The sequence below is a fragment of the Raphanus sativus genome, chromosome 5 (genome assembly GCF_000801105.2).
Source record: "Raphanus sativus cultivar WK10039 chromosome 5, ASM80110v3, whole genome shotgun sequence".
Lineage (NCBI taxonomy): Eukaryota > Viridiplantae > Streptophyta > Magnoliopsida > Brassicales > Brassicaceae > Raphanus > Raphanus sativus.
The window spans coordinates 7,445,700-7,470,497 of record NC_079515.1 but is presented as its reverse complement, the minus strand read 5'-3'; the positions used below and the strand labels follow the sequence as shown (position 1 = coordinate 7,470,497).

The following is a 24,798-nucleotide window of genomic DNA, read 5'->3' as shown; positions in this document are numbered from 1 at the left end:
TTGCATCTTAAAGCTTTCTGCTTTCACAAACACCTTGTCGGGATTACTGTCTGTATGGAACACAAACTAATACGTTTTATTTTTCTTTGGGGGCTGTTTCTTTCTTCAGCATGTGAATAGGCTTGAGATAACCCCAGATAAGCGTGCGTCATCTAGCAGCAGCAGCTTGCAATCCTCAAATACATCTCTTTGACGTTAATTCCAACACCCCTCAGCCTGTAATAGTTATATATAGTCTCGTTCAATATATATGGTGGTCATTTTCGAAAGGTAGCCCTTATTGAACTATCAAAACAGTTGTTTGTTTGTAGTTATAGAACTATTATCCCAGGCTAAATCTAGCAATATTGGTGAACATCAGGTTTTAATATACTCAAAAGAACGCTTATTTTTTTTTGTGATCAAACCAAAATCTTTTTCTACAATATTAAATAAAGTACTCCAGTTATTAGAAACAGAGAAAGTAAAAGCAAACGTTCAATAAAACTCAAAACTTCAAAGCCTATGATTCATCAAACAACTCATCTGATGTCATCAGCTTGTTGGATGAGAGCACAATGGTGACATTGTTGTCGTGAGAAAGTTTTGGAACCACCACGTCTTCAATTTCAAACTCAAGGAAATGTTCGTCCAAGAGTACGACAATTTTGTCTAGTTTCTTTGTATTTTTAAGCATAAGTTTCACTAATGAAGCCATATGCGCAGATGTTAAATCCCCAAGGTGCTTGTTCCAAGAGGCACCATCTTTTGATCTCCAGCACTGATCCGGACTCAAGGACAGTAGTTTCAGGTATTGGTCAAGATGCTCTCCCTGTAAAACATAAATAAGATACAAAGACGGGCCTTGGATAATAGCTAGAAAAAAGAGGTTGATGATGAATATACCGGCATAGAGTTTTCAACCCTTCCACGTACTATTAGCTTCTCTAAATCAGGTGAGTTTTGTAACAACCTTTCCATACCAGGAATGACATACTGAGAGATTTCTGTATGAAGAGTCAATGCTTTGACCTTGAGCATGGGGAAAGAAACACCACGAATCTCAGCAAGAGATAAAATCTAATAGAAAGAACCAAAAAAAGATAGTAATATCGATTAGTAACGAGCTAATGACATAATCAAAACTTATAAAACACTGACCGTGTGAAACCAATTGCTTGTTAATCAGGCATTAGAGAATAAAACATCATGAGCCACAAACTAATTATATACCTGAATAACGTTTCCCCCAAACGTAAGCTTCTCTGCGTTCTGCAACTTTTCTAGCATCTTTAGCACCATGGCTTGGAGAAAATCAGCCTTTAAGTTAGGGAACATTGGGATATAACAAATGTCCAGTTCAGCTTCGGTTAAAGAAGCGACATCAACAAAATTGCATGATAATTGCGAGTTTAACAATCTGAGACAATGGATGTGTGGTGCCATAATCTGCGTTGGCCCCGGCACCCACACGTTACGTTCTATTTGTAATGTTCTCAGACGTTTTGATTTGCGGAGATCAAGAATCTTTAGTTCATCGCAGTGATACAACGTTAAGTTTTCAAGAAACGGACAACCGGATAGAATATTAGCCATGGATTCATCAAAGAGAGTACAAGAACTCAAAGATAACTTCTGTAAGGATGTCCAAGACACAGTGCACTCGGGAACAATCGTATGAGAGTAGCTTAACGAAAGGCTGAGTTTCTTGACAGAGGAACTGTTGTAGAAGAAATCAGGAAGCCGTGTACGCCTCATTACTACAAGGACTCCAGAAATCCAGGGTAAGATTCTCAACGTTGTGTGACATAGCGCACTTGATCCACCGGTCGATATGGGGAATGTTCTCCCTCCTGGTGCTTTTGAGGTGAAATTTTGTGGTCTTGGGAGCTGTATATCGAGTTAGGGTTTGGTTAACAGAAGCGGCAGTCTTCAGATAATAGACATCTAAGGAGATGGAAGGTATATCGCACCACACATGTCTCCATCGTCTAGACAAGAGGGAAGTACTGATGGCTAATTTGGTCGAAGCAAAGCAGAGTATGTGGTGGAGGATCACATCTGGTAAATTGCTGATCCTGTCTACAGCTCTTTTGATCTGCCTGTCCTCGGCCATCGTTATTTGCGACATTATTCTTAAGGCACAGTTTATATAAATAGGATTCAGGTACATAATGGGCTTAGGCCTAAAATACAAATGGGCTTTAGTTTGCATTCGAAAAAACCAAAACTTGATAACCACTGTAAAAGGCACAACTACAGCAAGAAAACGTACAAGTGAGACATTGGTTTATGGTCATATTGCGAGGGTGTCCACTAGGCGTTTGGATACTACTCGGATTCCGAGTATTTCAGATTTTCGAGTATTTCTATATAAAAATATATAACTTGTTCGGGTATTTCTGTACTCGGGTCGGGTTTATGTAATTTTAACTTGATTATTTTGGACCGGGTTTAGATATTTAGATTTTGAAAGAAAAAAAATTAAAATTTTCATTTTTAAGTTTCTTATATTTAAAAGTTTAGCTTTCAGTTAACTGAAATTTTATTTTTAATAGATGAAATGATTAATAAATTTGGAGGAAAAAATAAATAGACACTAATTTGACTATTGTTTTTTAGAATTTGGATGTAACTTTTATTAATACATAAAACAAAAAGTTTGATATCCATTTTAAATGAATAACAAATCATTTTTCTGTAATTATATGTATATTATATGATCTTCAAGTATGTGCAACATCAATATAATATTTTAGATTATATAAAAGATGTAAACTAGAAATATAAAGATAAATATACATATGTTCGGTTATCTTCGGATATCCATTCGGGTTCGGATATCCAATTTCTCTTGAATCAATACTCGTTAGGGTATTTTACTATTTTGGTTCAGATTTCGCTTCAAGTTTTTCAGATCGGATTCAAATAAGGGTTTGGGTATCGGTTAAAATGTCGACCCCTATACCCCTAGTGTCCACTGTGCAGTGCATCCGCTTGGTTGTTGAGCTTCTATGTCTACCATGTGACACATCCACACACACGTTAAAAACAAAAAAAGAGGAAAAATGCTTCTATACATGAAGAAATAAAAAAATGCAAGAATTTGTTAAATAAATAACTCCAAGTCGTCTACCGATAAAATATGAACTAGGTATGGGTATTTCGGGCATCGATTTGGTTTAATTCATTTCAGTTTTCTGTTTTTTTTTTTGGTTTTAGAGTTATAGAATCCATCCAAGTATTTAGGACATTCTGTTTGGTTCGATTATTTTGGTTTGGTTTGGATAAAATTTAAAGGAAAATACGAGGGGAAGCTAGAAATGAATAAACACAAGGAGGCAGAAACAATAGAGAAAGAGCTCTGCAACATGACATCCACCTTCCCAGTTTTGTTTATTGGTCCCATACTAGCTGAAAATGATCCTTTTAGAAAAACTTTGTAGTACCAACACCAATATATTTGGAGACTTGCCAATAGAACAGCCTTATACCAGTGTTGATAAAAGGATTGGTTGCTCTATTTATCAAAATCATATATACAAGAAGACAAAAAAAGATTAGAAAAGTTTTATAAATTTATACTAATATATTTTTTAACACTGGTTTTATTAAGGTAAAATGGAACTACAACTCCAAACTCAGAAGAGCACAAATGAGTTTTTATACAAAAAAAAAGTTTAGAGAAAAGGCCTATACCATAGGCAAAGCAGAGATCTAAATGAAAACACCAGTAGGTGTTGTTGATGTAACCATCCTCAACGGAGGGTAGAGGAGATCTCTATACTGACAAACCAAGGAGTTGAAACAACCTAGCGGTCTATCTAAAATTCATGTAAATCTCCGATCTCTATAATATTATTCGATAAGTTAATTTCATTTGTGTCATGCTCACGTTAACTTTTACAATGGTTGATTACATTAGTACCTTTAGTGAATTAAAATATTACAGTTAAATACTATTATTGATTTTTTATTTAGTTTTTATTTTTAAAAATTTTCCAACTAACATATATAATAATAAAAAGGAAACATTTATAAAGTTAAAAAATAGAATTAAAAACGAAAATATATGTATATATAATATGATTTTGTTAAAAAGGAAAGTTCATAAAATAGTAATATTCCGCTTAAAAATATTTTAAATAACATAAACATACATTAAAGTAAGGGGATAACATACTTTCTTTATATATATTTTTTCTTACATGAAAAATATATATTTGTATATCATGTGATTTCATAAAAAAATCACATAGATAATCTTGATATTAGAAAAAGAAATACTATTTCAAAGTAATAGAAATATATATTTTTATACACCTACCTATTTTCTTAGATGATTATATAAAATAATTAAGTAACATAAACTGATATGTGTATTTTTCATATATTTAGTTGACTAGAATATCTTTTAATTCAGTAAACAAATATCAGTAAATTAAATTTTACTTATATAATATGATTTCTCAAATACAATCACAATTTTAATACTTATTTTTAAGAGATATTAGGAAAAAAAAACTAAAAATAATTTTTAACAATAAACGTCTTTTAATCAAATAACTACATAATATTTTAAAATAACATAACTCTATATACTTTAACAACGTAGATATATTATATTTTATCATTATTATAATTATTATTTTTTCTTAATATTAATTTTGCTTTTAAAATTTATGTTTTTATGTTTGTAGAACTTAGTATAACCATAATCAAAATACTAAAACAAATCTGAATTCTCATTTGTAAGATTATTTAAAACAAACTTCAGTTTAGTTACCATTCAATAACTCTAAGGCATAAATCTTAGATAAAATATTTATAAAATATTTTAATTATTTTAAATATTGATATGTTCATGAGCCCAAAAAAATTATCATTTACTTATGTATGTAACTTTCTATTGATCACTTTATTTTCTAATATTTTTTTAAAAACAACAACATATATTTTGATATATTATTAAAATACATGCACACTAAAAAAATTAATTTTATTTGACTGAATTATAATAAAAACAATTACACTTTAGTTTTAATTTGAAAGAATATATTTAACTCAATCTATTCACAATATGAGTGACTCGATTAATCCAACCTATATCTAAAATCATAAATTTAACTGCAATAAAAATATATAATTTTATAATAATACTAATTTATTATCTAAATATACATTATAGAATGACTCAAAACATATTAAAAATGAAAATAATATATTAACCAACTGTTACAGTTTAGTTCTTTTATAAAGTTTATATACACGAGACTTCAAAATATTATCGTTATATTAATTTATGTAATTTGGACTCAGTGATTTTATTTTTTATTTCATTTTTAAGCACGATATATCTTAAGTTATACATAATCTTTTCTAAATATATTCACATATCTAAAACAATAACCAACCCAAATGCAATTAAGAAAATTAATCAAAATTTTAATATAGTTAAAATAAAAACTATTATAGCTGAATTTAAAAATAGATGTAATCCAATATATCCAATGATGATTAAATTGACTGTAAAAACAACAAATTCGACTAGATATAAAATATCTAAAATCAGATGCACAATTAAAGTAATATAATATTATTAACATAAATTATTCATAAAATTATAAATTAATTTTAAATTAAAAATATAAATAGCAATCAATTTTTATAATATTTTTACTTTATAAATATTTATATTCATGCATGACCACGGAAAATCATCTACCGGTAATAAATCTTGATGTATGAGAGCAAGAAGCTAATGTAGACTTTCCACGAATTTCAGGATCACCTCAAATGAAAAATAGAATCATCTTCATGAATAGAGACAAAGATGAAAGCCAGAGAAGAACACAGTCTTTAAACTCTCTACAAACATCCATAGCTTCCATACCGCCATATATGGCAGAAAAAATGCCAAAACTTAGAGATACAACACCAATATACCAAGAGACTGGAACTACGATATCAAGAGGACAAGTTGGATCGTCACTCTATTGATAAAGCTAAAAAAAACCTTTATAGCTTTTCGTAACGGGCCATTTGGAAGCATTTGATAAATGTTTGGAGGATTAAGACGAATGTTTCATCCGGTTTGACTTTGGACCGATCTTCGCTCTATGCCGCCATATACGGCAGAAAAAACACCACAACTTAGAGAAAAGCAACACAAAATCAAGCTCCGATGTGCATATATAACACATCAAACAACACCAATATACCATGAGACTGGAACTACGATATCAAGAGGACAAACAGGGTCGTCACTCTGTCGATCAAACAGACGGTTTTTAAACCGATTTCGGCAAAAAAAACATCTGATAAAGCTTTAAAAAAAATCTTTATGTTGTAAGTAAAGAAGAAAAGAGAAGAGAAGAGAAGAGAAAAATTGGTGTGTCTTATTCCATGAATAATGATCTCCTTATATATGATACAATAGCTTGAAGACAAAGCTTAACTTGGAGTGGGGAACAAGTATATCTAGAGGACTTTCCATATGGACATCACTACAATATTTATAACTTTCCCTTGATGTCCAATATGTCGAAGTGCTTTCAAAACGCCGTAGATGCTGCCTCGTTAAAAATCTCACCAGGAAAACCCAATGGGAAAAACCATGGTTAAGGGAAAAAGAGTGCAGCGCGTAATGACTTCCCCTCATGTATACATTCGTCAAGATCTTTGAGATGATGTAATCTGATCAGGTGAACTAACTTCTCGAAAGTAGCTGAGAGTACCGTCTTGATGAATAAATCAGCCAATTTGTAGGAAACGAATATCACCGTTCTTCTGCAGTGCTTGAGTCCTCCTATGACTTGATCATTTTCTTCGATTCTCTTGCTTTCAAAGACTTTAAATCAGCATTAGAGTTTCAAATACTCCTTTCTGGTGTGTATCATTTGTGTGTTCTTTGTTGCCTCGTTAAAACCTTTTCATGGGAAAACCAAATAGGATAAAAACCATGATAAGGAAAAAGAGTACAACCATACACATTTCAATATTTCTTCCCCTGAAAACAATATCTTCAGGATATGCATTTCAATCAAATAAATTTCCTTTGAAATTAGAATATCATAGTAAACTCTTTCTATTAGAGTATTCAAGACCTATGGACTTCTGGTCCAAAAATTCTCATTTGATATAGCTAATAATTTCTTGGTCTATTTAGACTTCAAACCAAACATCTTACATACAGTCTCGTGGACATTCGCCTCGTACATACGAGTTATTCATTCATAACTATAAAAGTTATTATTATGACTTTCTTTCTTGTCATATGAAATTACATCTTTCAGTTATGAAAGAGAATAATAACTTGCTTAAATAACTTATAGCAAGGGACGTGTATGGCTTTAATTCCAATACCTTGGACCATTATGATTCCCTTTTATCCACTGATGCAATCATAAGAGCTTGTGCTTACATTGCAGTCCCACAATGTAATCTTATTACTTAAACATCGCAGTCCAACTTTTCTTTGATGGCGTCTCATGACCATCTTTACCATTTGCTATATCTTTAAACTATGCATAATGATAGTTGATACCTCGAAACCATATCATGTTTTGGGTTGGCATATTATTCATCTCTCATGGATGATTGGACTTGAATGGAACCAGATATGACCTTTGATTGTATGGTCTTTGGCGTGAGCCTTCTTTTTCTATCTCTGTGATCATCTTATATGTCACTTAGGGCGTGCTGATCTCAGTCATACACATGTCCACGGCTATGGTCTCTGCTGCAAGTCATTGCAGTCTTATCATATGTAAAACATAGCTTGTTTTAAGTATGGTACTTCAGGACCAGTCATATATATGATCATCTTAAAATATTTAAGGATCTTTTAAGATAACATCTCTTATTCTAGATGTCTAGTTTGGAACACATAACAATGTAGTCTTTTCAAGATCTTTCTTCCAAACAAACAATTTGTTATAACTCTTCAAGAGTTTGGATTTTTATTCAAATCAATGATTCTATTGATTCATAATTTCTTGATAAATACAAATGGATGTACTGATTAACTTCTAATATTTCACATATCCCATAAAACATATTTCAATCGAATAGCTAGAGTTCCTGGGAACATAATTTTGATATCATCAATCCTTCAAGGATTATATCTCTTAGGGATTATCAGTTTCCAATAGGTTGTATAGTTCAAGTTCTTCCTTTATTGCCAGACTAGTAAGAAACTTGAAAGTAGTTGCATCTACCATATGAGACTATGTCTCTTCACAATCAATTTCATATTGATCTTACTTTGGTGCAACCACATTTCTATCCCATTTATTTTACACCTTCTAGTGTATGGACTACTGGTCCAAATACATCTCTCTTTAACAAGAGTTTGTATCTTTTGTCTATTACTTCTTTATGATTTGGCCAATCATTTTTGTGTGTACACTTTTCAATAGACTTTATTTCATGATCCTCTTTCTCATTCATCATATCAACTGCTACTTTGCATGCATAAATATTATCGACGTCGATTTTCTTATCGGTTCCATTTTATTTCATACATGACATAATTTATTGAGATCTTTTTTCATTGTCTCAGGTACCTGAATTTTCTTTCAGTCATGTTAATGTCTCTTCTAGAGATCATTCAAAACTCTTATTCCTCTTGACCATTATTAATTTATGCTCATTTTTGTTTACGAGGATTTTTATCTTTGGAACCAATATGTCTACTACGCTTCAGGCGTAACTGGCAGTTTGATATTGTTCTTCTGGAACATCAATTCTTATTTAGAGCATTTATAGCTGGTATATGTGATTTGGTCACACTATATTAGGGTCATTAGTTGGTTCTGGCAACTAATTTACTAAGCTATAGAATTATCTTTTGGACTTCTAATTCACTTTCTCTTTAGTCTGAGGATCAATGATAATTCCATTCAACTTGTTTTCTTTTCCAGCTTTTTATTTTCTCCTCCTTATGTTGGAAATACTAATCAAGCTTTTAGCATTCATATCGAGCCTTACTTATATCCTTCGGGGATGGCTATAGATGCTTAAGTATCAATGGAGATTCATATCCAACATATATTACCAACCTCATTTGAAAATTCATTTTAATTAAAGCTCTGTCGTGGAGCAACTGGAATGTATATCGCACATCCAACATTCTTAGATGAAAATGGTTGGTTTCTGACCCAAATACCAATGATGGGGAGAATTAATGATTACTTTTTGGCTTGATGCGAATTAGTATTGCTCGAAATATTTAACACTTATCCAAGTGAATTTGTTGTAGTCGTCAAAGACTTAAGACGTGAATTCACCAATATTATAAAGATGCATAGTGGGTGATCAGTCCACCAACATCTCCTTTATTCATGCCATAACTTCATTTGGCTGGTGAAAACCGTATTTCCATTTTATCTTCTGAGCAAGAAACATTTGTGAAATCATTCACAAGAATCTTCTAGTTCTTCAATGAATATTCACAAAAAATCTTTATGTATCTTTTCGCATCATTACTGAACCAAAATGGTCTAACTGGTTCATGCCAAATACTTTGTAAACTTCTGGTTTACTATATATTTATCTCTATTACACTAATCTTTGTGTAGTACAATCTATAAGAGGATGTATATACTTTTTCTACAATGTTTTTACTGCCTTGAGAAGTATTTTTGGAAGTAAATTTAGCATTTTCTTTGCTTAGTATCTCAAGATAACTTGTCTCAAAATTCTATAGATTTGCTTTAAGAAAGATTCATCAATTTCACTTTTAGTGTAAACATAATCTTCTGGATGTTTCACTTATCATAAAATATGAGATTCCTTAACTATAGATTTGCTTTAAGAAGAATTCATCAATCTCACTTTTAGTGTAAACATAATCTTCTGGATGTTTCCCTTATCATAAAATATGAGATTCCTTAACTCTTCCCCTCGAGATGATAATACTATATGTTTATCAATCTCGAATGAATCTCATTTTTGGAACCAACGACATACCCTACATGGGTCATGTATTCTTTCTTAGATCTTTCTTACTTTAGAGACTTATGAAAATATAACCACTAAGGGTGTGCAGTAATATTTATATACTCTTCTGGAGTATCCTCTTTCCAACCCTTTTATAAGTTTGTATTGCCTTGTATTGAATTCAAAATACTTTGTCTTTCATCTTTAGATGATTGAATCATATCTCTTCTTATTACCATCTTTATTTTCTCAACTTCTGGTGAGAATATGAGTTCTAAAAAAAAAAAAATATCTATTTGGTCTTGACCTTACATCAATAGCTCATTATTTTTCTGAGTGTCAAGGAGACAAGATATAAGTATATCTCTTTTTTTCAATCATGTGTCTGCTGGACAACATGTAGTTTTTAATATATATGCATCATTAAAATTTTCTTCATGAAAATTTAGTTTTAAATTTAGCATCCAACATAGTTGAGCTTTATTTATAGACTTCAAGTCTTGTAATCTTTTAGATGCAAAATATATAATGAGCTTTAGATAATCACATTCAGGTGATTATACTTTTCTTTGGATTATTTTCCAAAACTTATGGATTTTTTTAAGGTCAAGTCTTAAACTTAAAACCTTCATATATATAATGGTAATGAAAGATAATAATAAAACTTTTCAAATTATATATAGAGATATGTATTATCATAAAATTTTATTATATCAGAAGATAATATTTCTATAATAATTATTCTATAGACTAACTTTTTGTTTTAATGCTAATTAACAAGGTTTAGCCAATCAAATAACCTAATGAACAAATTTCATATCACTTATATGAAGTTTCCATGCAACTTAACTTTAGGTGGTTATGTATTGATAAAAGTAAATAATACTTATCTTAAGACTCGGGATCTGATATAGAATCTGGTAGAACTCTTTGTCTTTATAACATGATATATTTCCCTGAAATATTTAGAGTTTAGCTCATAGAAATATGACTATTTGTTAGTAAACATCAATATATAAAAACTGATTATATTCTAACACATGTAGGAAATATGTAAACTATCGATTAAAAACCATAGTTTTACTAGAACTGAACCAATCAATAGTGTTTTAAATACAAACAAACGCTTCTTTTTCTTTTAAAGCTATATGAACCAGCAGATACATCCAAATAAGATTGAATATAAACCAATTTAAACCACTAAGTGAATAACTATCCGTAGAATTATGTCAACGTAATTCAATAGGATCTCACAAATTCAATCGTTCGGTTGAAATAACTAATCTATAACAATTGAAATTTTATAAGAAGTAAATAAGTGATATAAAACAATCAAATAAGTGGCTAGGAATAAAACACTACAAATCATTAAGAATATTGCAAAGGAATACGAACCAATGCAATACACAGTATACATGTCAAAAAAAAAAATCCGATGTAATAATTTCAATTACGACATTAATTTGTCGAACGAATTGTGCGTACATGGATCAAATAGCATATCAGAAACATGAACAGTTTATAACTTAATAAACATAGTTCTAGAAGTAAGAAGAGGATAATAAATTATGAGCACAAGTAATATTTAGCTCGATGGAAAATAAAGGAGAGACAGTCATAGTAAGAGATCCGAGAACTTAGAATTTGAACAGATCTAAAACATCATCGACCGAGATTTTTAGGGTTTTGCTCATTAGCTAGAGTTTCGTGCTGATAACGTGTTGTAAGTAAAGAAGAAAAGAGAAGAGAAGAGAAGAGAAAAATTGGTGTGTCTTATTCCATGAATAATGATCTTCTTATATATGATACAATAGCTTGGAGACAAAGCTTAACTTGGAGTGGGGAACAAGTATATCTAGAGGACTTTCCATATGGACATCACTACAATATTTATAACACTTTATAGCTTCTCGTAACGGACCATTCGGAAGCATTTGTTTTCACTTAGTCCTGATATTTATAAATAACAGAATGAAGCCTTACTTATTTTATACACGACAATTTAACCCCCAACATATATTTTAGAGACTAAAACACCCCGCCTTAATTATGCAAAGATTGATTCTTCTTAATATTTTTTCTTCTGTAATTCTCAGGTCTTGGATCCTCCTCAATCGCGAAACCCTAGTTGGTTGGATCGTTAGTCTTTGTGTTCGTCGAGAATGAGTCAGCCATGTGTAGTTCTCGCAACAGCGAGCTATGATCACACGATCCGATTCTGGGAAGCCGAGAGCGGTCGCTGTTACCGTACCATTCAGTATCCTGACTCGGTAAGGAGACACACACACACACAAACACTCTTCTCTATTGATCATCTTAAAGGTTTCAACTTTCACACAAACCCCATTGTCTTGTTTCTTCAGCATGTGAATAGGCTGGAGATAACGCCAGATAAGCGTCATCTAGCTGCAGCTTGCAATCCTCATATACGTCTCTTTGATGTCAATTCCAACAGCCCTCAACCTGTAAAAGTTTCATCCTTTCATTTTGTTTTTTTTTACAGTTTGTGGGGTGATTCTGCCTTTACTTTGAATGATCTCTTTGTGCAATTGGATCAGGTGATGACATATGATTCACACACCAACAATGTTATGGCAGTGGGGTTCCAGTGTGATGGAAAATGGATGTATTCTGGTTCAGAGGATGGTACTGTCAAGATCTGGGACTTGAGGTTAGTTTTTGTAGTATTGATTGTTAATAGATTCTTTCTTTCGAGTGTGGATTCGAAGTTGATTTGCATTTCTTTGCAACAAGTTATTGACTTGTAAGACCAAAATGTAGGGCTCCAGGTTGCCAAAGAGAGTATGAGAGTGTTGCCGCTGTTAACACCGTTGTTTTACACCCAAATCAGGTATACATCATCAACTTTGAAACGTCATCTGTCAGTAGTATTTACTTGAGAGATCACTGTGTTATACTGCACTGTTGTGTTTGCTTGTCTGATACTTGTCTCAGTTGCTATCACAATGTGTTTGTTCTTTATCATGATGAACATTGCGTTTTTTTTCCTACAGACAGAATTGATATCTGGAGACCAAAACGGCAATATCCGTGTATGGGATCTCAGAGCTAATTCATGTAGCTGTGAACTGGTAATATTTAATCCATCCTTAGTTACATTTCCGAAAGAATAGGTAACTTTCAGCCAAACAGGATTGTTAAACGATTCTATGTAATCTCTCTTGCGGAACTAATAGGTACCAGAGGTTGATACACCTGTACGGTCTCTAACCGTGATGTGGGATGGGACTATGGTTGTTGCTGCTAACAACCGTGGAACATGTTATGTATGGCGCTTGTTGCGCGGAAAACAGGTACGAGAAGACTTCTGTTTGACCGTGCTAAACTCGCAGTCCTGTAGTTGCCATGCCATTTAAAAAGTTGTATTGTTTCCAGACGATGACAGAGTTTGAGCCACTTCATAAGCTACAAGCTCATAACGGCCATATCCTTAAATGCCTACTCTCTCCCGCAAACAAGTAATGTGTTTCTTACTCTCTCTCTCTCTCCCCCCGTATGACACGCTTCCTCCATCATCTCCCTTTATATATTTTGTTAGCAGATATCTAGCGACTGCATCATCTGATAAAACTGTCAAGATATGGAACGTCGATGGTTTCAAACTAGAGAAAGTCTTAACAGGTATGGTTCCCCATGTTTTTTGAAAAAGGTTATTGGTTCTCTCCATTGCTCTCTCTCTCTTACACTCTCATCAAATCTTATCTAACAGGACATCAAAGATGGGTATGGGACTGTGTCTTCTCAGTGGATGGAGAGTTTCTTGTAACAGGTAACTATCACTAATCTCCATCTTAAAAATCAACAACTTGTCTTAAAAAGAGACAGAACAGTCTTCTAAACTGGGTTTTGATTCTGTAATATGCACAGCATCATCGGACATGACGGCTAGATTGTGGTCTATGCCAGCGGGAAAAGAAGTGAAGGTCTACCAAGGTCATCACAAAGCCACCGTGTGTTGTGCCCTCCATGATTAAAAAAACATGAATTAATTTCAAAGAAACTAAATAAATGAACAGATAATGACTTTCTTTGTTTGTGTGTTTAGGAAACACTTGTACATTTGAATCAAATTCATCTCAAGTTTTAAACCTTTAGTTGTTACAGTTTTGTATTTGCCCAAAAAAAAAGTTGTTAACAGTTTTGTTACTCCAATCTCTTTGTGATCAAACAACTCTCAAATATAACGACAGAAACCCGCTCAAACAAACAAAAAAGGCCCACGTACGGCCCATTATAACCAAACCCTAGTTTCATTTTTGACCTAGAATATAAATACCTTCATTTCACTAGATCTCTGCCTCTCTCGCTCCGTTACGCCATTTTTGAATCCAGACCCTCTTGAGCCTTCTCTCTCTCCCATAAACCCTAACCATGGCCGAGGGACTCGTTCTGAAAGGCACAATGCGCGCCCACACCGACATGGTCACCGCCATCGCAACGCCGATCGACAACTCCGACATCATCGTCACATCATCCCGCGACAAATCCATCATCCTCTGGAAACTCACCAAGGACGACAAGTCCTACGGAGTCGCGCAGCGCCGCCTCACGGGCCACTCTCACTTCGTCCAAGACGTCGTCCTCTCCTCCGACGGCCAGTTCGCTCTCTCCGGAAGCTGGGACGGCGAGCTCCGTCTCTGGGACCTCGCCACCGGCGTCTCCACCCGTAGATTCGTCGGACACGCCAAAGACGTCCTCTCCGTGGCCTTCTCCGTCGACAACCGTCAGATCGTGTCTGCCTCTCGTGACCGCACGATCAAGCTCTGGAACACGCTCGGTGAGTGTAAGTACACCATCTCTGAAGCTGATGGGCACAAGGATTGGATTAGCTGTGTTAGGTTTAGCCCCAACACGCTTGTCCCCACCATTGTGTCTGCTTCTTGGGATCAGACTGTGAAGGTGTGGAATCTTCAGAACTGTAAGCTGAAGAGCTCTCTCGCTGGGCACTCGGGTTACCTCAACACTGTTGCTGTGTCGCCTGATGGTTCGCTGTGCGCGAGTGGTGGGAAAGATGGTGTGATCTTGTTGTGGGATTTGGCTGAAGGGAAGAAGCTTTACTCGCTTGAGGGTGGGTCGATTATCCACTCGCTTTGCTTTAGTCCTAATAGGTACTGGTTGTGTGCTGCGACTGAGAGCAGTATTAAGATATGGGATCTTGAGAGCAAGACCGTTGTTGATGAGTTGAAGGTTGACCTTAAGGCCGAAGCGGAGAAGGATGGTGGTGGTGTCGGAACTGGTAACCAGAAGAAGGTAACCTCGTTATTCTTACCATACTTAAGAATCATTTTATGGTTTTTGATAGTTACTGGTCCTCTGTTCATTCAAATCGTGCGTATTACATTGATTAGTTTACGGAATACCAAAACTAGTGGAGGAAGTATATTGGTTTGTCTTTGATTAACAAAAGGTTGCAACTTTGGTTGGAAGTTATGTTCATCGGAATCATTACCAAAACTACTGAGAGATTGGAAAAAGTATACTTGAGTTTTTCTTTATTATTGAAAAATATGAAACTTTGGTTTGATGTTATGTACGTGTTCAGAGTTATCATTTCACTTTTCGCTGGGCGTTTGTATGTGTTTCTTGAGATTGATGATGTAGCTTAACGTTTGTTTTTGGTTCTTCTTATTGATAATGTTTCTGGATTCCCAAATGGAACAGGTGAACTACTGTACAAGCTTGAACTGGAGTGCAGATGGAAGCACACTGTTCAGTGGTTACACTGATGGAGTTGTCAGGGTCTGGGGTATTGGTCGTTACTAGATACTCTAAGAAGAAGATGGATGTTACCAAATCTGCTTTCGTGTTTTTGAAGTTTTCTTATGTATTAGCCCCTCCAAGAACCTCTATTTTTGTTTAATTCCAGAAAAGAAAACTAAGTCAGAATGTTTACCCTTTTGATTATTATCCATAATGCCAAATGTCTCGACAACTAAACATTCATGATCATAGAAATAGTAAAAGAGGTTTATGACTGTAACTTTAGGCTTTATTCTTCGTACTACGTCACAGTTAAACCAGCAGGATGTTTCTTCGTCGACATGTTGGTCAGCATGGAGTCATGTAACATAGAAACGCCACGTTGTTTGTTTATCAAAATCTCGGACACCATGAAGTTGTAATCTCGGCAACCTCAAGGAAAAAAATCTTATCATTCGCTCATCTAGCAACGGTACATATCCTGCTAACTGCTAAGAGATGGATAAAACTTAGAGATACTAATGGCGGTTTCTGCAGGGGCTTTATCCTTCGCTTCTCCTCTCTCTCCATCCCCCTCCTTATCCGTTCGCCCCGCCTTTAGTTCTTCTACTCAGGTGACGGTTTCCGAGATTAAAGATGAACAAGGAAACACCAGCAGCAGCAGCAGCAGCTCCTCCACCCAGAAATTCACCTACAGTCGAGCCTCTCCCGCCGTCCGATGGCCGCACTTGAACCTCCGTGAGACGTATGATTCCAAAACCTCAACCCAATCTCATCCTCCTCTCCCTCCTCCGGTCTCTCCGGTCTCCGATACGCCGGATTCCGGCGAATTCATCGATTCCGTCGCCTCCAGCGACCTCCAAAAGACCAACGATGAAGCCGCCGTGGCGACTCGTCGGAGGAGAGTGAAGAAGATGAACAAGGTCGCTCTGCTAAGAGCCAAAGACTGGAGGGAGAGAGTCAAACTCCTAACGGATAAGATCCTAAACCTGGAACCCAACCAATTCGTGGCGGACATCCTCGACGCCCGCCTCGTCCAGATGACTCCCACCGATTACTGCTTCGTCGTCAAATCCGTCGGCGCGGTGAGCTGGCAGCGAGCGCTCGAGGTTTTCGAGTGGCTCAACCTCCGCAACTGGCACTCCCCCAACGCGCGCATGGTCGCGGCCATTCTCGGCGTTTTGGGACGGTGGAGCCAGGAGTCTCTCGCGGCGGAGGTTTTCGCTAGGGCTGAGCCTGCGGTTGGGGATACGGTTCAGGTCTACAACGCGATGATGGGGGTTTATTCGCGGAGCGGGAAGTTCACCAAGGCGCAGGAGATGCTCGACGAAATGCGTAAGAGAGGGTGCGTTCCTGATTTGATCAGTTTCAACACTTTGGTCAACGCTAGGGTTAAGTCCGGTGGGTTGACTCCGAATCTAGCTGTTGAGTTGTTAGATATGGTGAGGGCCTCTGGTCTTAGGCCTGATGCTATCACTTACAATACGCTTCTCAGCGCGTGTTCGAGGGATTCGAATTTGGAAGGGGCTGTGAAGGTTTTCGAGGACATGGAAGCGCATCGTTGCCAGCCTGACTTGTGGACTTACAATGCTATGATCTCTGTTTACGGGAGATGCGGGCTTGCTGCGAAAGCTGAGAGTTTATTCGAGGAGCTGGAGCTTAAAGGCTACTTCCCTGACGCGGTTACTTACAACTCTTTGCTCTATGCTTTTGCTAGGGAGAGGAATACGGAGAAGGTGAAGGAAGTGTACCAGGCGATGCAGAAAATGGGGTTTGGGAAAGACGAGATGACTTACAACACGATCATTCACATGTATGGGAAGCAGGGGCAGCTTGATCTCGCGCTGAAGCTTTATAAGGACATGAAAGGCTTGTCGGGTAAAAACCCTGATGCGATTACTTACACGGTTTTGATAGATTCGCTTGGGAAAGCAAACAGGACCGTGGAAGCTGCGGCGTTGATGTCTGAGATGCTTGATGTTGGGATCAAGCCAACTCTGCAGACCTACAGTGCTCTCATTTGCGGTTATGCCAAGGCTGGGAAGCGAGAGGAGGCTGAAGATACTTTCAGTTGCATGTTGCGCTCAGGGACTAAACCTGATAATTTGGCGTATTCTGTAATGTTGGATGTGTTGCTAAGAGGCAACGAGACAAGAAAGGCGTGGGCTTTATATCGTGATATGATTTCTGATGGCCATACACCGACTCACAGTCTATATGAGTTGATGATACTTGGACTTATGAAGGAAAACAGGGCAGACGACATTCAGAAAACCATCAGAGATATGGATGAACTGTGTGGCATGAACCCAATAGAGATTTCCTCTGTTCTTGTTAAGGGCGAATGCTTTGATCTTGCCGCTAGACAGTTGAAAATTGCTATCACCAATGGCTATGAACTGCAAAACGATACTCTGTTATCCATCCTCAGTTCCTACAGTTCATCAGGCAGGCATTCAGAAGCATGTGAGTTACTTGAGTTTTTGAAAGAACACGCCAGTGGATCTAGGCTGCTTATAAATGGAGCACTGATCGTTCTACATTGCAAGGTTAACAATATAATTGCTGCGCTAGAAGAATATTTTGCTGGGGCATGTGTTCATGGATGGAGTTTTGGCAGTTCCACCATGTATGAGTCTTTATTACACTGCTGTGTTGCGAACGAACATTACGCAGGAGCTTCTCAAGTTTTCTCTGACCTGAGACTATCTGGCTGTGAAACTTCAGAAAGTGTTTGTAAAAGCATGGTTGGTGTGTACTGTAAGCTTGGCTTTCCAGAAACAGCTCATCAAGTAGTCACTCAGGCTGAGACAGAAGGCTTCCACTTTGCTTGTTCGCCTATATATACTGATATCATTGAGGCTTATGGAAAACTAAAGCTATGGCAAAAAGCAGAGAGTGTGGTTGGCAACTTAAGACAGAGTGGACGAACTCCTGATCTGAAGACGTGGAACAGTTTGATGACGGCTTATGCTGAGTGTGGCTGTTACGAGCGGGCAAGAGCTATATTTAACACTATGATGAGGGATGGTCCGTATCCAAGTGTTGAATCCATCAACATTCTGTTGCATGCTTTGTGTGTTGATGGAAGGCTTGAGGAGCTATATGTTGTTGTTGAAGAGTTGCAAGATATGGGCTTCAAGATTAGCAAAAGCTCCATTCTTTTGATGCTTGACGCATTTGCTCGAGCTGGAAATATATTTGAAGTAAAGAAGATATATAGTAGCATGAAGGCTGCTGGTTACTTGCCAACAATTCGCCTTTATAGAATGATGATTGAGCTTTTGTGCAAAGGGAAACGAGTCAGAGATGCTGAAGTTATGGTGTCTGAAATGGAAGAAGCTGGCTTCAAGGTCGAGCTCGCTATATGCAATTCCATGCTGAAGATGTATACAGCTATCGAGGATTACAAGAAGACAGTTCAAGTGTACCATAGGATCAAAGAAACTGGACTAGAACCAGATGAGACCACTTACAATACTCTCATTATAATGTACTGTAGAGACAGACGGCCAGAAGAAGGGTACTTGCTTATGCAGCAAATGAGAAACATTGGTCTAGACCCAAAACTGGACACATACAAGAGCTTGATCTCAGCTTTTGGTAAGCAAAAATGCCTTGAGCAAGCTGAACAACTGTTTGAAGAGCTTCTCTCCAAGGGTCATAAACTAGACCGCTCATTTTACCACACCATGATGAAAATATCCCGAGATTCTGGGAGCGACTCTAAGGCAGAGAAGCTGCTGGAAATGATGAAGAGTGCTGGAATAGAACTAACGCTTGCTACAATGCATCTGCTGATGGTTTCATATAGTTCTTCAGGAAATCCCCAAGAAGCTGAAAAAGTTCTTAGTAATCTGAAAGAAACAGACGTGGAACTAACAACGCTGCCTTATAGTTCAGTCATTGATGCTTACCTTCGGAGCAAAGATTATGAGAGTGGAATAGAAAGGGTATTGGAAATGAAGAGAGAGGGCCTGGAGCCAGACCACAGGATATGGACTTGCTTTGTTAGGGCGGCGAGTTTCTCCAAGGAAAAAAGTGAAGTCATGCTGCTTCTGAAAGCTCTCCAAGATGTTGGTTTTGATCTTCCTATCAGGTATGCTCCCAGTTTCCGTACATACCATTTTGAATTCAATCTTGAATGATCTGCTTGAAAAGTAATCTCTTAACTAAACATAGAAATAATAATTATCGTCTTATGTTACTAATTCTCATTTAATGATTCCTACCAGACTTTTACTTGGAAGACCTGAGTTGCTAGTTTCTGAGGTGGATGAATGGTTCGAGAAACTGAGACCCATAGAGGACAATGCTGCTCTCAATCTTGCCAATGCTCTTTTAAATCTTCTCTGGGCTTTCGAGCTCAGAGCTACTGCATCATGGGTGTTCCAGCTGGCAATCAAAAGGGGTATCTTCAGTCGCGACGTTTTCAGGTCAGATTCCGTTTTGCATTTGTCGTCTGTTCTGGAGAGCTCGTGCCTGGACTAGTCAACACTTGCTTAGGTGTTTAGTAGTCACGTTTGTGATTGGTTTTGATTTTCAGGGTGGCGGACAAGGACTGGGGTGCTGATTTTAGAAGATTGTCAGCAGGTGCAGCGCTTGTTGCCCTGACTCTATGGCTTGATCACATGCAGGCAATTCTTCTGTCTCATTATCTGCATCTTCGCTTCATCTTTTGACAATCATTCTCATATTCACCAACGAACCTCTGTTACAACTATTATGCCATTTCAGGATGCATCACTTGAAGGGTACCCAGAATCTCCAAAGTCAGTAGTCTTAATCACAGGGACTGCAGAGTACAATGGTATCTCTCTGGACAAAACGCTAAAGGCATGTCTTTGGGAGATGGGATCTCCATTTCTTCCCTGCAAGACGAGAACAGGACTTCTAGTGGCGAAAGCTCACTCTCTCAGAATGTGGTTGAAGGACTCACCCTTCTGCTTCGACTTGGAACTGAAAGACTCGGTGTCTTTACCGGAAACAAGCTCAATGGAGCTGATCGACGGGTGTTTTATAAGACGAGGCCTTGTTCCTGCATTTAACCACATCAAAGAGAGACTTGGTGGGTTTGTGTCACCAAAGAAGTTTTCGAGGCTAGCTCTGTTACCAGATGAGATGAGAGAACGAGTAATAAAGACAGATATAGAAGGGCATAGGCAGAAGCTAGAGAAGATGAGGAAGAAGAATAAAGGGAATGTAATGGTAGGCGTTAACACTCGAAGGAAGTTCATTAGAAGTAAGTAATATCATAATGAGATTGTACTCGATTATACATACACGACACATGAGTGATATGTACAAAGTTATTTCTTGTCTATGTTTTTATTTATTTAAAACAAAGATTAATAGAAGAGTTACATGACATCCAACTGTTTATTACCGTTAAATATGTTGTTACCTGTAATTTTAGTTAGAAAACGTGTTATTTATGTTCTCGATTACTCTTTGTAGCAGTAAAGTTCAAGCAATCTAATCTTCGATGTTAAAATCACGAAACTATTGTGTTTCTATAATCAATTAGACGTATTTATTATACAGACAAAATTTTCAAGAGCAACAAAAACAAAACTAGTTTGGTGCATCTTGGTTCTCGATAGGAACTACTGTAGACACTTTCCTTCTTCTAGGCGTAAGCTTTTTGACACCAACTTCGACTTGAGAGCAGTCGGTGGTCACTGTGCTGTTGTTGGATGTTTCTACAACACTTTTGCGTCTTCGTCTTTGTTTCTTCTCCTTTACATTGTCTTGATTCTCTTTACACCATTCCAAAGACCTAACCTCTCCTCCATTGTCTAGATTCTCGATATTTTCACAGAAAGTCTCATCCTCTTGTCTACATGCATCTCCTGAGCATCTCTCTAATCCTTTCCTCCTCTTTGGCCGCCTCTCTTTAGCAGCACTAGTTGCTTCGCTCTCGCATTCCCCATCTGATTTCTTCGGTCTGCATCAACATAAAAAAGTAAAATGTAGATTCACAAAAACGATGCGAGTGTATATGTGAGGAATATTCGAATAAAACTTACCTTGCTTTGCGTTTCTTCTTCTTCAGGCCTACAGTTTCAGGTTCTGGCTCAAGAGGTATCTCGGGTAGTGCAAGAAACTTGCATTCGAGAAGAGCAGGACGTTGTGATTCCCGATCAACAAAGTTACCTACGATAGCTTCTTTGCGTAACCTTGTAGCTTCTTGTAAAAGAGGCACTTGGTGAGGATATAACTGCATCCACCTCCTCCGGCATTGGTTATCAGTACGACGAGGCACATGTGAAGCGATTTTGGACCAGTTACCAATCTCGTGTTCTGCCATTGCTTCTCTCAACTTTGCATCTTCTTCCTTTGTCCACTTTCCATGATTTACATTTGGATCTAAACAGTTCGCCCATTTCTCTCGACACTGAGTCGAGGTCCGTCCGGGAACAAAGCGTGCAATCTTATGCCAGTTTTGAGCTCCAAAGAGTGTCACAGCTACGGTCAAACGTTTTTCCTCCTCTGAGCTGAATTTCCCTACCCTCGTTCTGGTAGGGTGAAGCGTCTTTTTCCATCTGAAAGTATAAGAGAAAAACGAGAATAAGATCAAACATTACACTAGGTAATATGAACTAAGACATCCTAAAATAACAGGACAATGACCTGTAACGCATTAATAAATCCTACTACATGATTATCATTAATGACTGCATATTGAGGTAATCCCACATCGGCTAAGCATGGACATGATGTGTGGTTTATAAACCCCGTAGAATATTTTACCAAACAAACTATCTCTTTCGACAGCTTGATTAGTCTACAATAAACTAGATTAAATTTATCTAATTCATAAAGAGATGGGTGAGTGTTGAAGATAATAACTGACCTGTTAGAGCACTGAGTTCCAGCTCGTCCTTCTAATGCGTTTGCAACGGTCTGCCAGTCTTTTTCGCCGTACAATTCCACAGCTGCGCGGAGTTGGTCATCTTCCTCTGGAGTCCATTCTTTTCTTAATATGTCTGCATTCAAGCTTCTCTGATATCGAGCCAAACATTGAAACGGGGTCCTATTTGTCCCTAGTGACACCGCAATGTCAAGCCAGTCTGTAAAACCCTTTTCTTGGATGATTAAGCGCAGGTTATTTTCCTCCTCCGCAGTCCACGGACCGTGGTTTATTAATGGATCTTCGGTGCTCATCCACCTACAACACAAAAATTACGAAATTCTATCAAATTCTCAAATGAAGAGAATATAAGTATATATCGAGTGTGCATCTATAGATGATTGAAAGTTGATTTATCTTTACTTAAACTAGAGTAGGAACTTACCGAGCTTCACATTCTGCAGCAGAACGGTCCTTGAAGTACATCGAGGCCAACTGATCCCAATTAACTTTCGGAAGAAACTGCCTCATCATCTCTGGTGTGATCTCAAGATTTTTGATCGATTCATTAATGGTCTCTATATCATCTGAAGATCCTTCCAATTCACTGTTAAGAAATTGATGTCAGTCAATTCTTTCAGAAAACTAGTAACTATTTCTGTATCTGAATATTCGTCAGTAGCAAGTTTAACAATACTAGGCACACACCAGAATATTGATAGTACTTTAAAGGAGGAAGAGCAAGTAGTACCTGGAACGTTCTATAGCTTCAATAAGCAGTGTTTCCTGAACTTGTTGTTTTATACCTTTTGCAAGATTTTCGTTCTCCTCTGTAGACCAACTTCTTCGATTCACTGAAATTGGATGCGTCTTTAGTACCATCCTATAATTTGCAACACAAGGGTTTTCCGGTGGACCAAACGTCAAAGGAGATATCTTTTTATCGTTATCCTGCAAGAAAACAAACAGAATTTAAGAAAAAGGAACATTTCAGATCATTTTTAAAGAACTGCAGAGAGGGAGGAATGATCAAAATGCGTGTTACCTCTGAGCTATCACGAGGCCCACATTTTGGCGTCGAGATTAATTGGAGACGAGGATCTTTCCCCTGAGAAAGCGCCTGTTTAGTTATCCTCTTGCAAGAAGCTTGAAAGTCTACAACTATCTTAACATTTTTCTGGTGCTTCTCGTTCTGCTCGATCTTCGCTTCAATCTCAGTCAGCTTCTTCCGAAGGAACTTCTGATACGCCCTGTTCCTCCGGATAGCCTCAACAAAGGCTTGTGCAGCTTCAGGGAAACTTGATGACTGGGATGTCTGCTCAAGAGGTGTGTTTTCATGTACATCAACAGAATCACCAGCTTGTATTCCCTCAGAATCAGGCAATGTGACAACTTTTTCCCCCTGATCTGGAAAGCTTTTACAAGAATTAGACCTACTCAATATTTCTCTCGAAGGTTCATTGTCCGAGGCATGTACCTGCTTTTTCTTCCCGAGAGAATCATTCATAAAAGCTCCATCTTTATCTACAGAAACAGAAAAAAAACAAAAAACAGTAAGAAGTTACCACTACTGCACAAGAAAGACAGTGATTATAAAATATTCAGTATCTAACGAATCAGATAGCAAAAGAGAATAATTAGATATCACACTGATGCTCACCTAGATTCGCATAAGCAGAGAATCTTCTACGAATAGCACGAAGCGTTTCGAAAGAATCATCATCTTCGTCGTCATCATCGGAGAGACTCAAGGGAGGAAAGCGCGCATCCATCGACAATGCCAGCTGGCTCTTGAGGCTCCGAAGCAACTCGAAGTCGTCCTCACTCTCCGAATCTGAAGGAACTGATGACAAACCCAAGGGAGGAGGATCCGTCGACGGAGCTAATTGGCTCTTGAGGCTCCGAAGCATCTCGAAGTCGTCTTCTTCGTTCTCCGAATCCGACGGCATCTCTCCCCCTCCGCCTCCGACGCCTCCGTCCGGTTCGACATAACCGGGTTTCGGAATAACATCATCGGAATTGGACTCGGGGATAATACAGGCGCGTCTTAAGTCTTCGAGATCTTCGCCGATGTCGTCGTCTTCTTCTTCGTCGTCGTCGTCGTCAGACTCGTACAAGGTTCCGCGATTCATCGCGTTACGGCGAGCTGAGAAAAGGAGTGAATGGGAGAAACGGCTGCAATAGAAAGGTTTATGGCACCTTGCTCTTGCGCCTCCTCCGAGAGAACAAGAAGAAAGCCTTTTATGGCGGCATAGCAACAGACGGATCCAATCGGGTCGGTTCGGGTCCCAAGCCTTTTCTTA

The 24,798-nt window shown here is 37.4% G+C and overlaps 5 protein-coding genes across 8 annotated transcripts; 3 read left to right on the top strand and 2 right to left on the bottom strand.

The window, feature by feature from the left end:
- Nucleotides 1-388: 388 nt before the first annotated feature.
- On the bottom strand, nt 389-2,133 carry LOC108858085 (putative F-box/LRR-repeat protein At3g18150). The gene is given in 4 exon segments (XM_018632065.2): nt 389-811; nt 886-1,059; nt 1,213-1,734; nt 1,736-2,133. Coding segments are annotated over 4 exon segments (1,380 nt in total). The 5' UTR covers nt 2,111-2,133; the 3' UTR covers nt 389-502.
- A 9,707-nt stretch (nt 2,134-11,840) lies between these two features.
- Nucleotides 11,841-14,039, top strand: LOC108860286 (target of rapamycin complex subunit LST8-1). 2 transcript variants are annotated; one of them, XM_018634185.2, is made up of 10 exons: nt 11,845-12,191; nt 12,285-12,386; nt 12,480-12,592; nt 12,703-12,772; nt 12,936-13,013; nt 13,119-13,235; nt 13,318-13,400; nt 13,484-13,563; nt 13,652-13,711; nt 13,810-14,039. In XM_018634185.2, exons 1-10 carry the CDS (start codon nt 12,084-12,086, stop codon nt 13,914-13,916), a joined length of 918 nt encoding a protein of 305 aa, XP_018489687.1. In that variant the 5' UTR covers nt 11,845-12,083; the 3' UTR covers nt 13,917-14,039. The 2 variants fall into 2 exon arrangements, with proteins under 2 accessions (XP_056842362.1, XP_018489687.1); XM_056986382.1 differs by having other exon boundaries at nt 11,841-12,386.
- A 201-nt stretch (nt 14,040-14,240) lies between these two features.
- Nucleotides 14,241-15,879, top strand: LOC108860285 (receptor for activated C kinase 1C). The gene is made up of 2 exons (XM_018634183.2): nt 14,241-15,192; nt 15,604-15,879. Exons 1-2 carry the CDS (start codon nt 14,314-14,316, stop codon nt 15,703-15,705), a joined length of 981 nt encoding a protein of 326 aa, XP_018489685.1. The 5' UTR covers nt 14,241-14,313; the 3' UTR covers nt 15,706-15,879.
- Nucleotides 15,880-16,101: 222 nt separating this feature from the next.
- Nucleotides 16,102-21,012, top strand: LOC108860283 (pentatricopeptide repeat-containing protein At3g18110, chloroplastic). The gene is made up of 4 exons (XM_018634178.2): nt 16,102-19,741; nt 19,878-20,078; nt 20,189-20,279; nt 20,380-21,012. The coding sequence occupies exons 1-4, from the start codon at nt 16,164-16,166 to the stop codon at nt 20,890-20,892; spliced, it is 4,383 nt and encodes a 1,460-aa protein (XP_018489680.1). The 5' UTR covers nt 16,102-16,163; the 3' UTR covers nt 20,893-21,012.
- A 124-nt stretch (nt 21,013-21,136) lies between these two features.
- LOC108860284 (uncharacterized) lies at nt 21,137-24,717 on the bottom strand. Of its 3 annotated transcripts, none has more exons than XM_018634181.2 (8): nt 24,156-24,717; nt 23,973-24,019; nt 23,541-23,897; nt 23,247-23,446; nt 22,941-23,102; nt 22,499-22,813; nt 21,672-22,187; nt 21,137-21,589 (listed from the first exon to the last, which is right to left on the bottom strand). In XM_018634181.2, the coding sequence occupies exons 1-8, from the start codon at nt 24,625-24,627 to the stop codon at nt 21,217-21,219; spliced, it is 2,442 nt and encodes an 813-aa protein (XP_018489683.1). In that variant the 5' UTR covers nt 24,628-24,717; the 3' UTR covers nt 21,137-21,216. The 3 variants fall into 3 exon arrangements, with proteins under 3 accessions (XP_018489683.1, XP_018489684.1, XP_018489681.1); XM_018634182.2 differs by having other exon boundaries at nt 23,541-23,910; nt 24,156-24,296; XM_018634179.2 differs by having other exon boundaries at nt 23,541-24,019.
- Nucleotides 24,718-24,798: the final 81 nt, after the last annotated feature.

Excerpts from the sequence above, each read along its gene's own strand:
- LOC108860283 (XM_018634178.2), top strand. The coding sequence starts at position 16,164 with ATGGCGGTTTCTGCAGGGGCTTTATCCTTCGCTTCTCCTCTCTCTCCA. Across the intron at positions 20,079-20,188 it reads TTCAGTCGCGACGTTTTCAG|GGTGGCGGACAAGGACTGGG; the intron begins GTCAGATTCCGT and ends TTTGATTTTCAG. Across the intron at positions 20,280-20,379 it reads TATGGCTTGATCACATGCAG|GATGCATCACTTGAAGGGTA; the intron begins GCAATTCTTCTG and ends ATGCCATTTCAG.
- LOC108860286 (XM_056986382.1), top strand. The coding sequence starts at position 12,084 with ATGAGTCAGCCATGTGTAGTTCTCGCAACAGCGAGCTATGATCACACG. Across the intron at positions 13,401-13,483 it reads CTACTCTCTCCCGCAAACAA|ATATCTAGCGACTGCATCAT; the intron begins GTAATGTGTTTC and ends TTTTGTTAGCAG. Across the intron at positions 13,712-13,809 it reads TGGAGAGTTTCTTGTAACAG|CATCATCGGACATGACGGCT; the intron begins GTAACTATCACT and ends TAATATGCACAG.
- LOC108860285 (XM_018634183.2), top strand. The coding sequence starts at position 14,314 with ATGGCCGAGGGACTCGTTCTGAAAGGCACAATGCGCGCCCACACCGAC. Across the intron at positions 15,193-15,603 it reads GAACTGGTAACCAGAAGAAG|GTGAACTACTGTACAAGCTT; the intron begins GTAACCTCGTTA and ends CAAATGGAACAG.
- LOC108860284 (XM_018634179.2), bottom strand. The coding sequence starts at position 24,627 with ATGAATCGCGGAACCTTGTACGAGTCTGACGACGACGACGACGAAGAA. Across the intron at positions 24,020-24,155 it reads CTCTGCTTATGCGAATCTAG|ATAAAGATGGAGCTTTTATG; the intron begins GTGAGCATCAGT and ends CTGTTTCTGTAG. Across the intron at positions 22,814-22,940 it reads GCTGCAGAATGTGAAGCTCG|GTGGATGAGCACCGAAGATC; the intron begins GTAAGTTCCTAC and ends TTTGTGTTGTAG.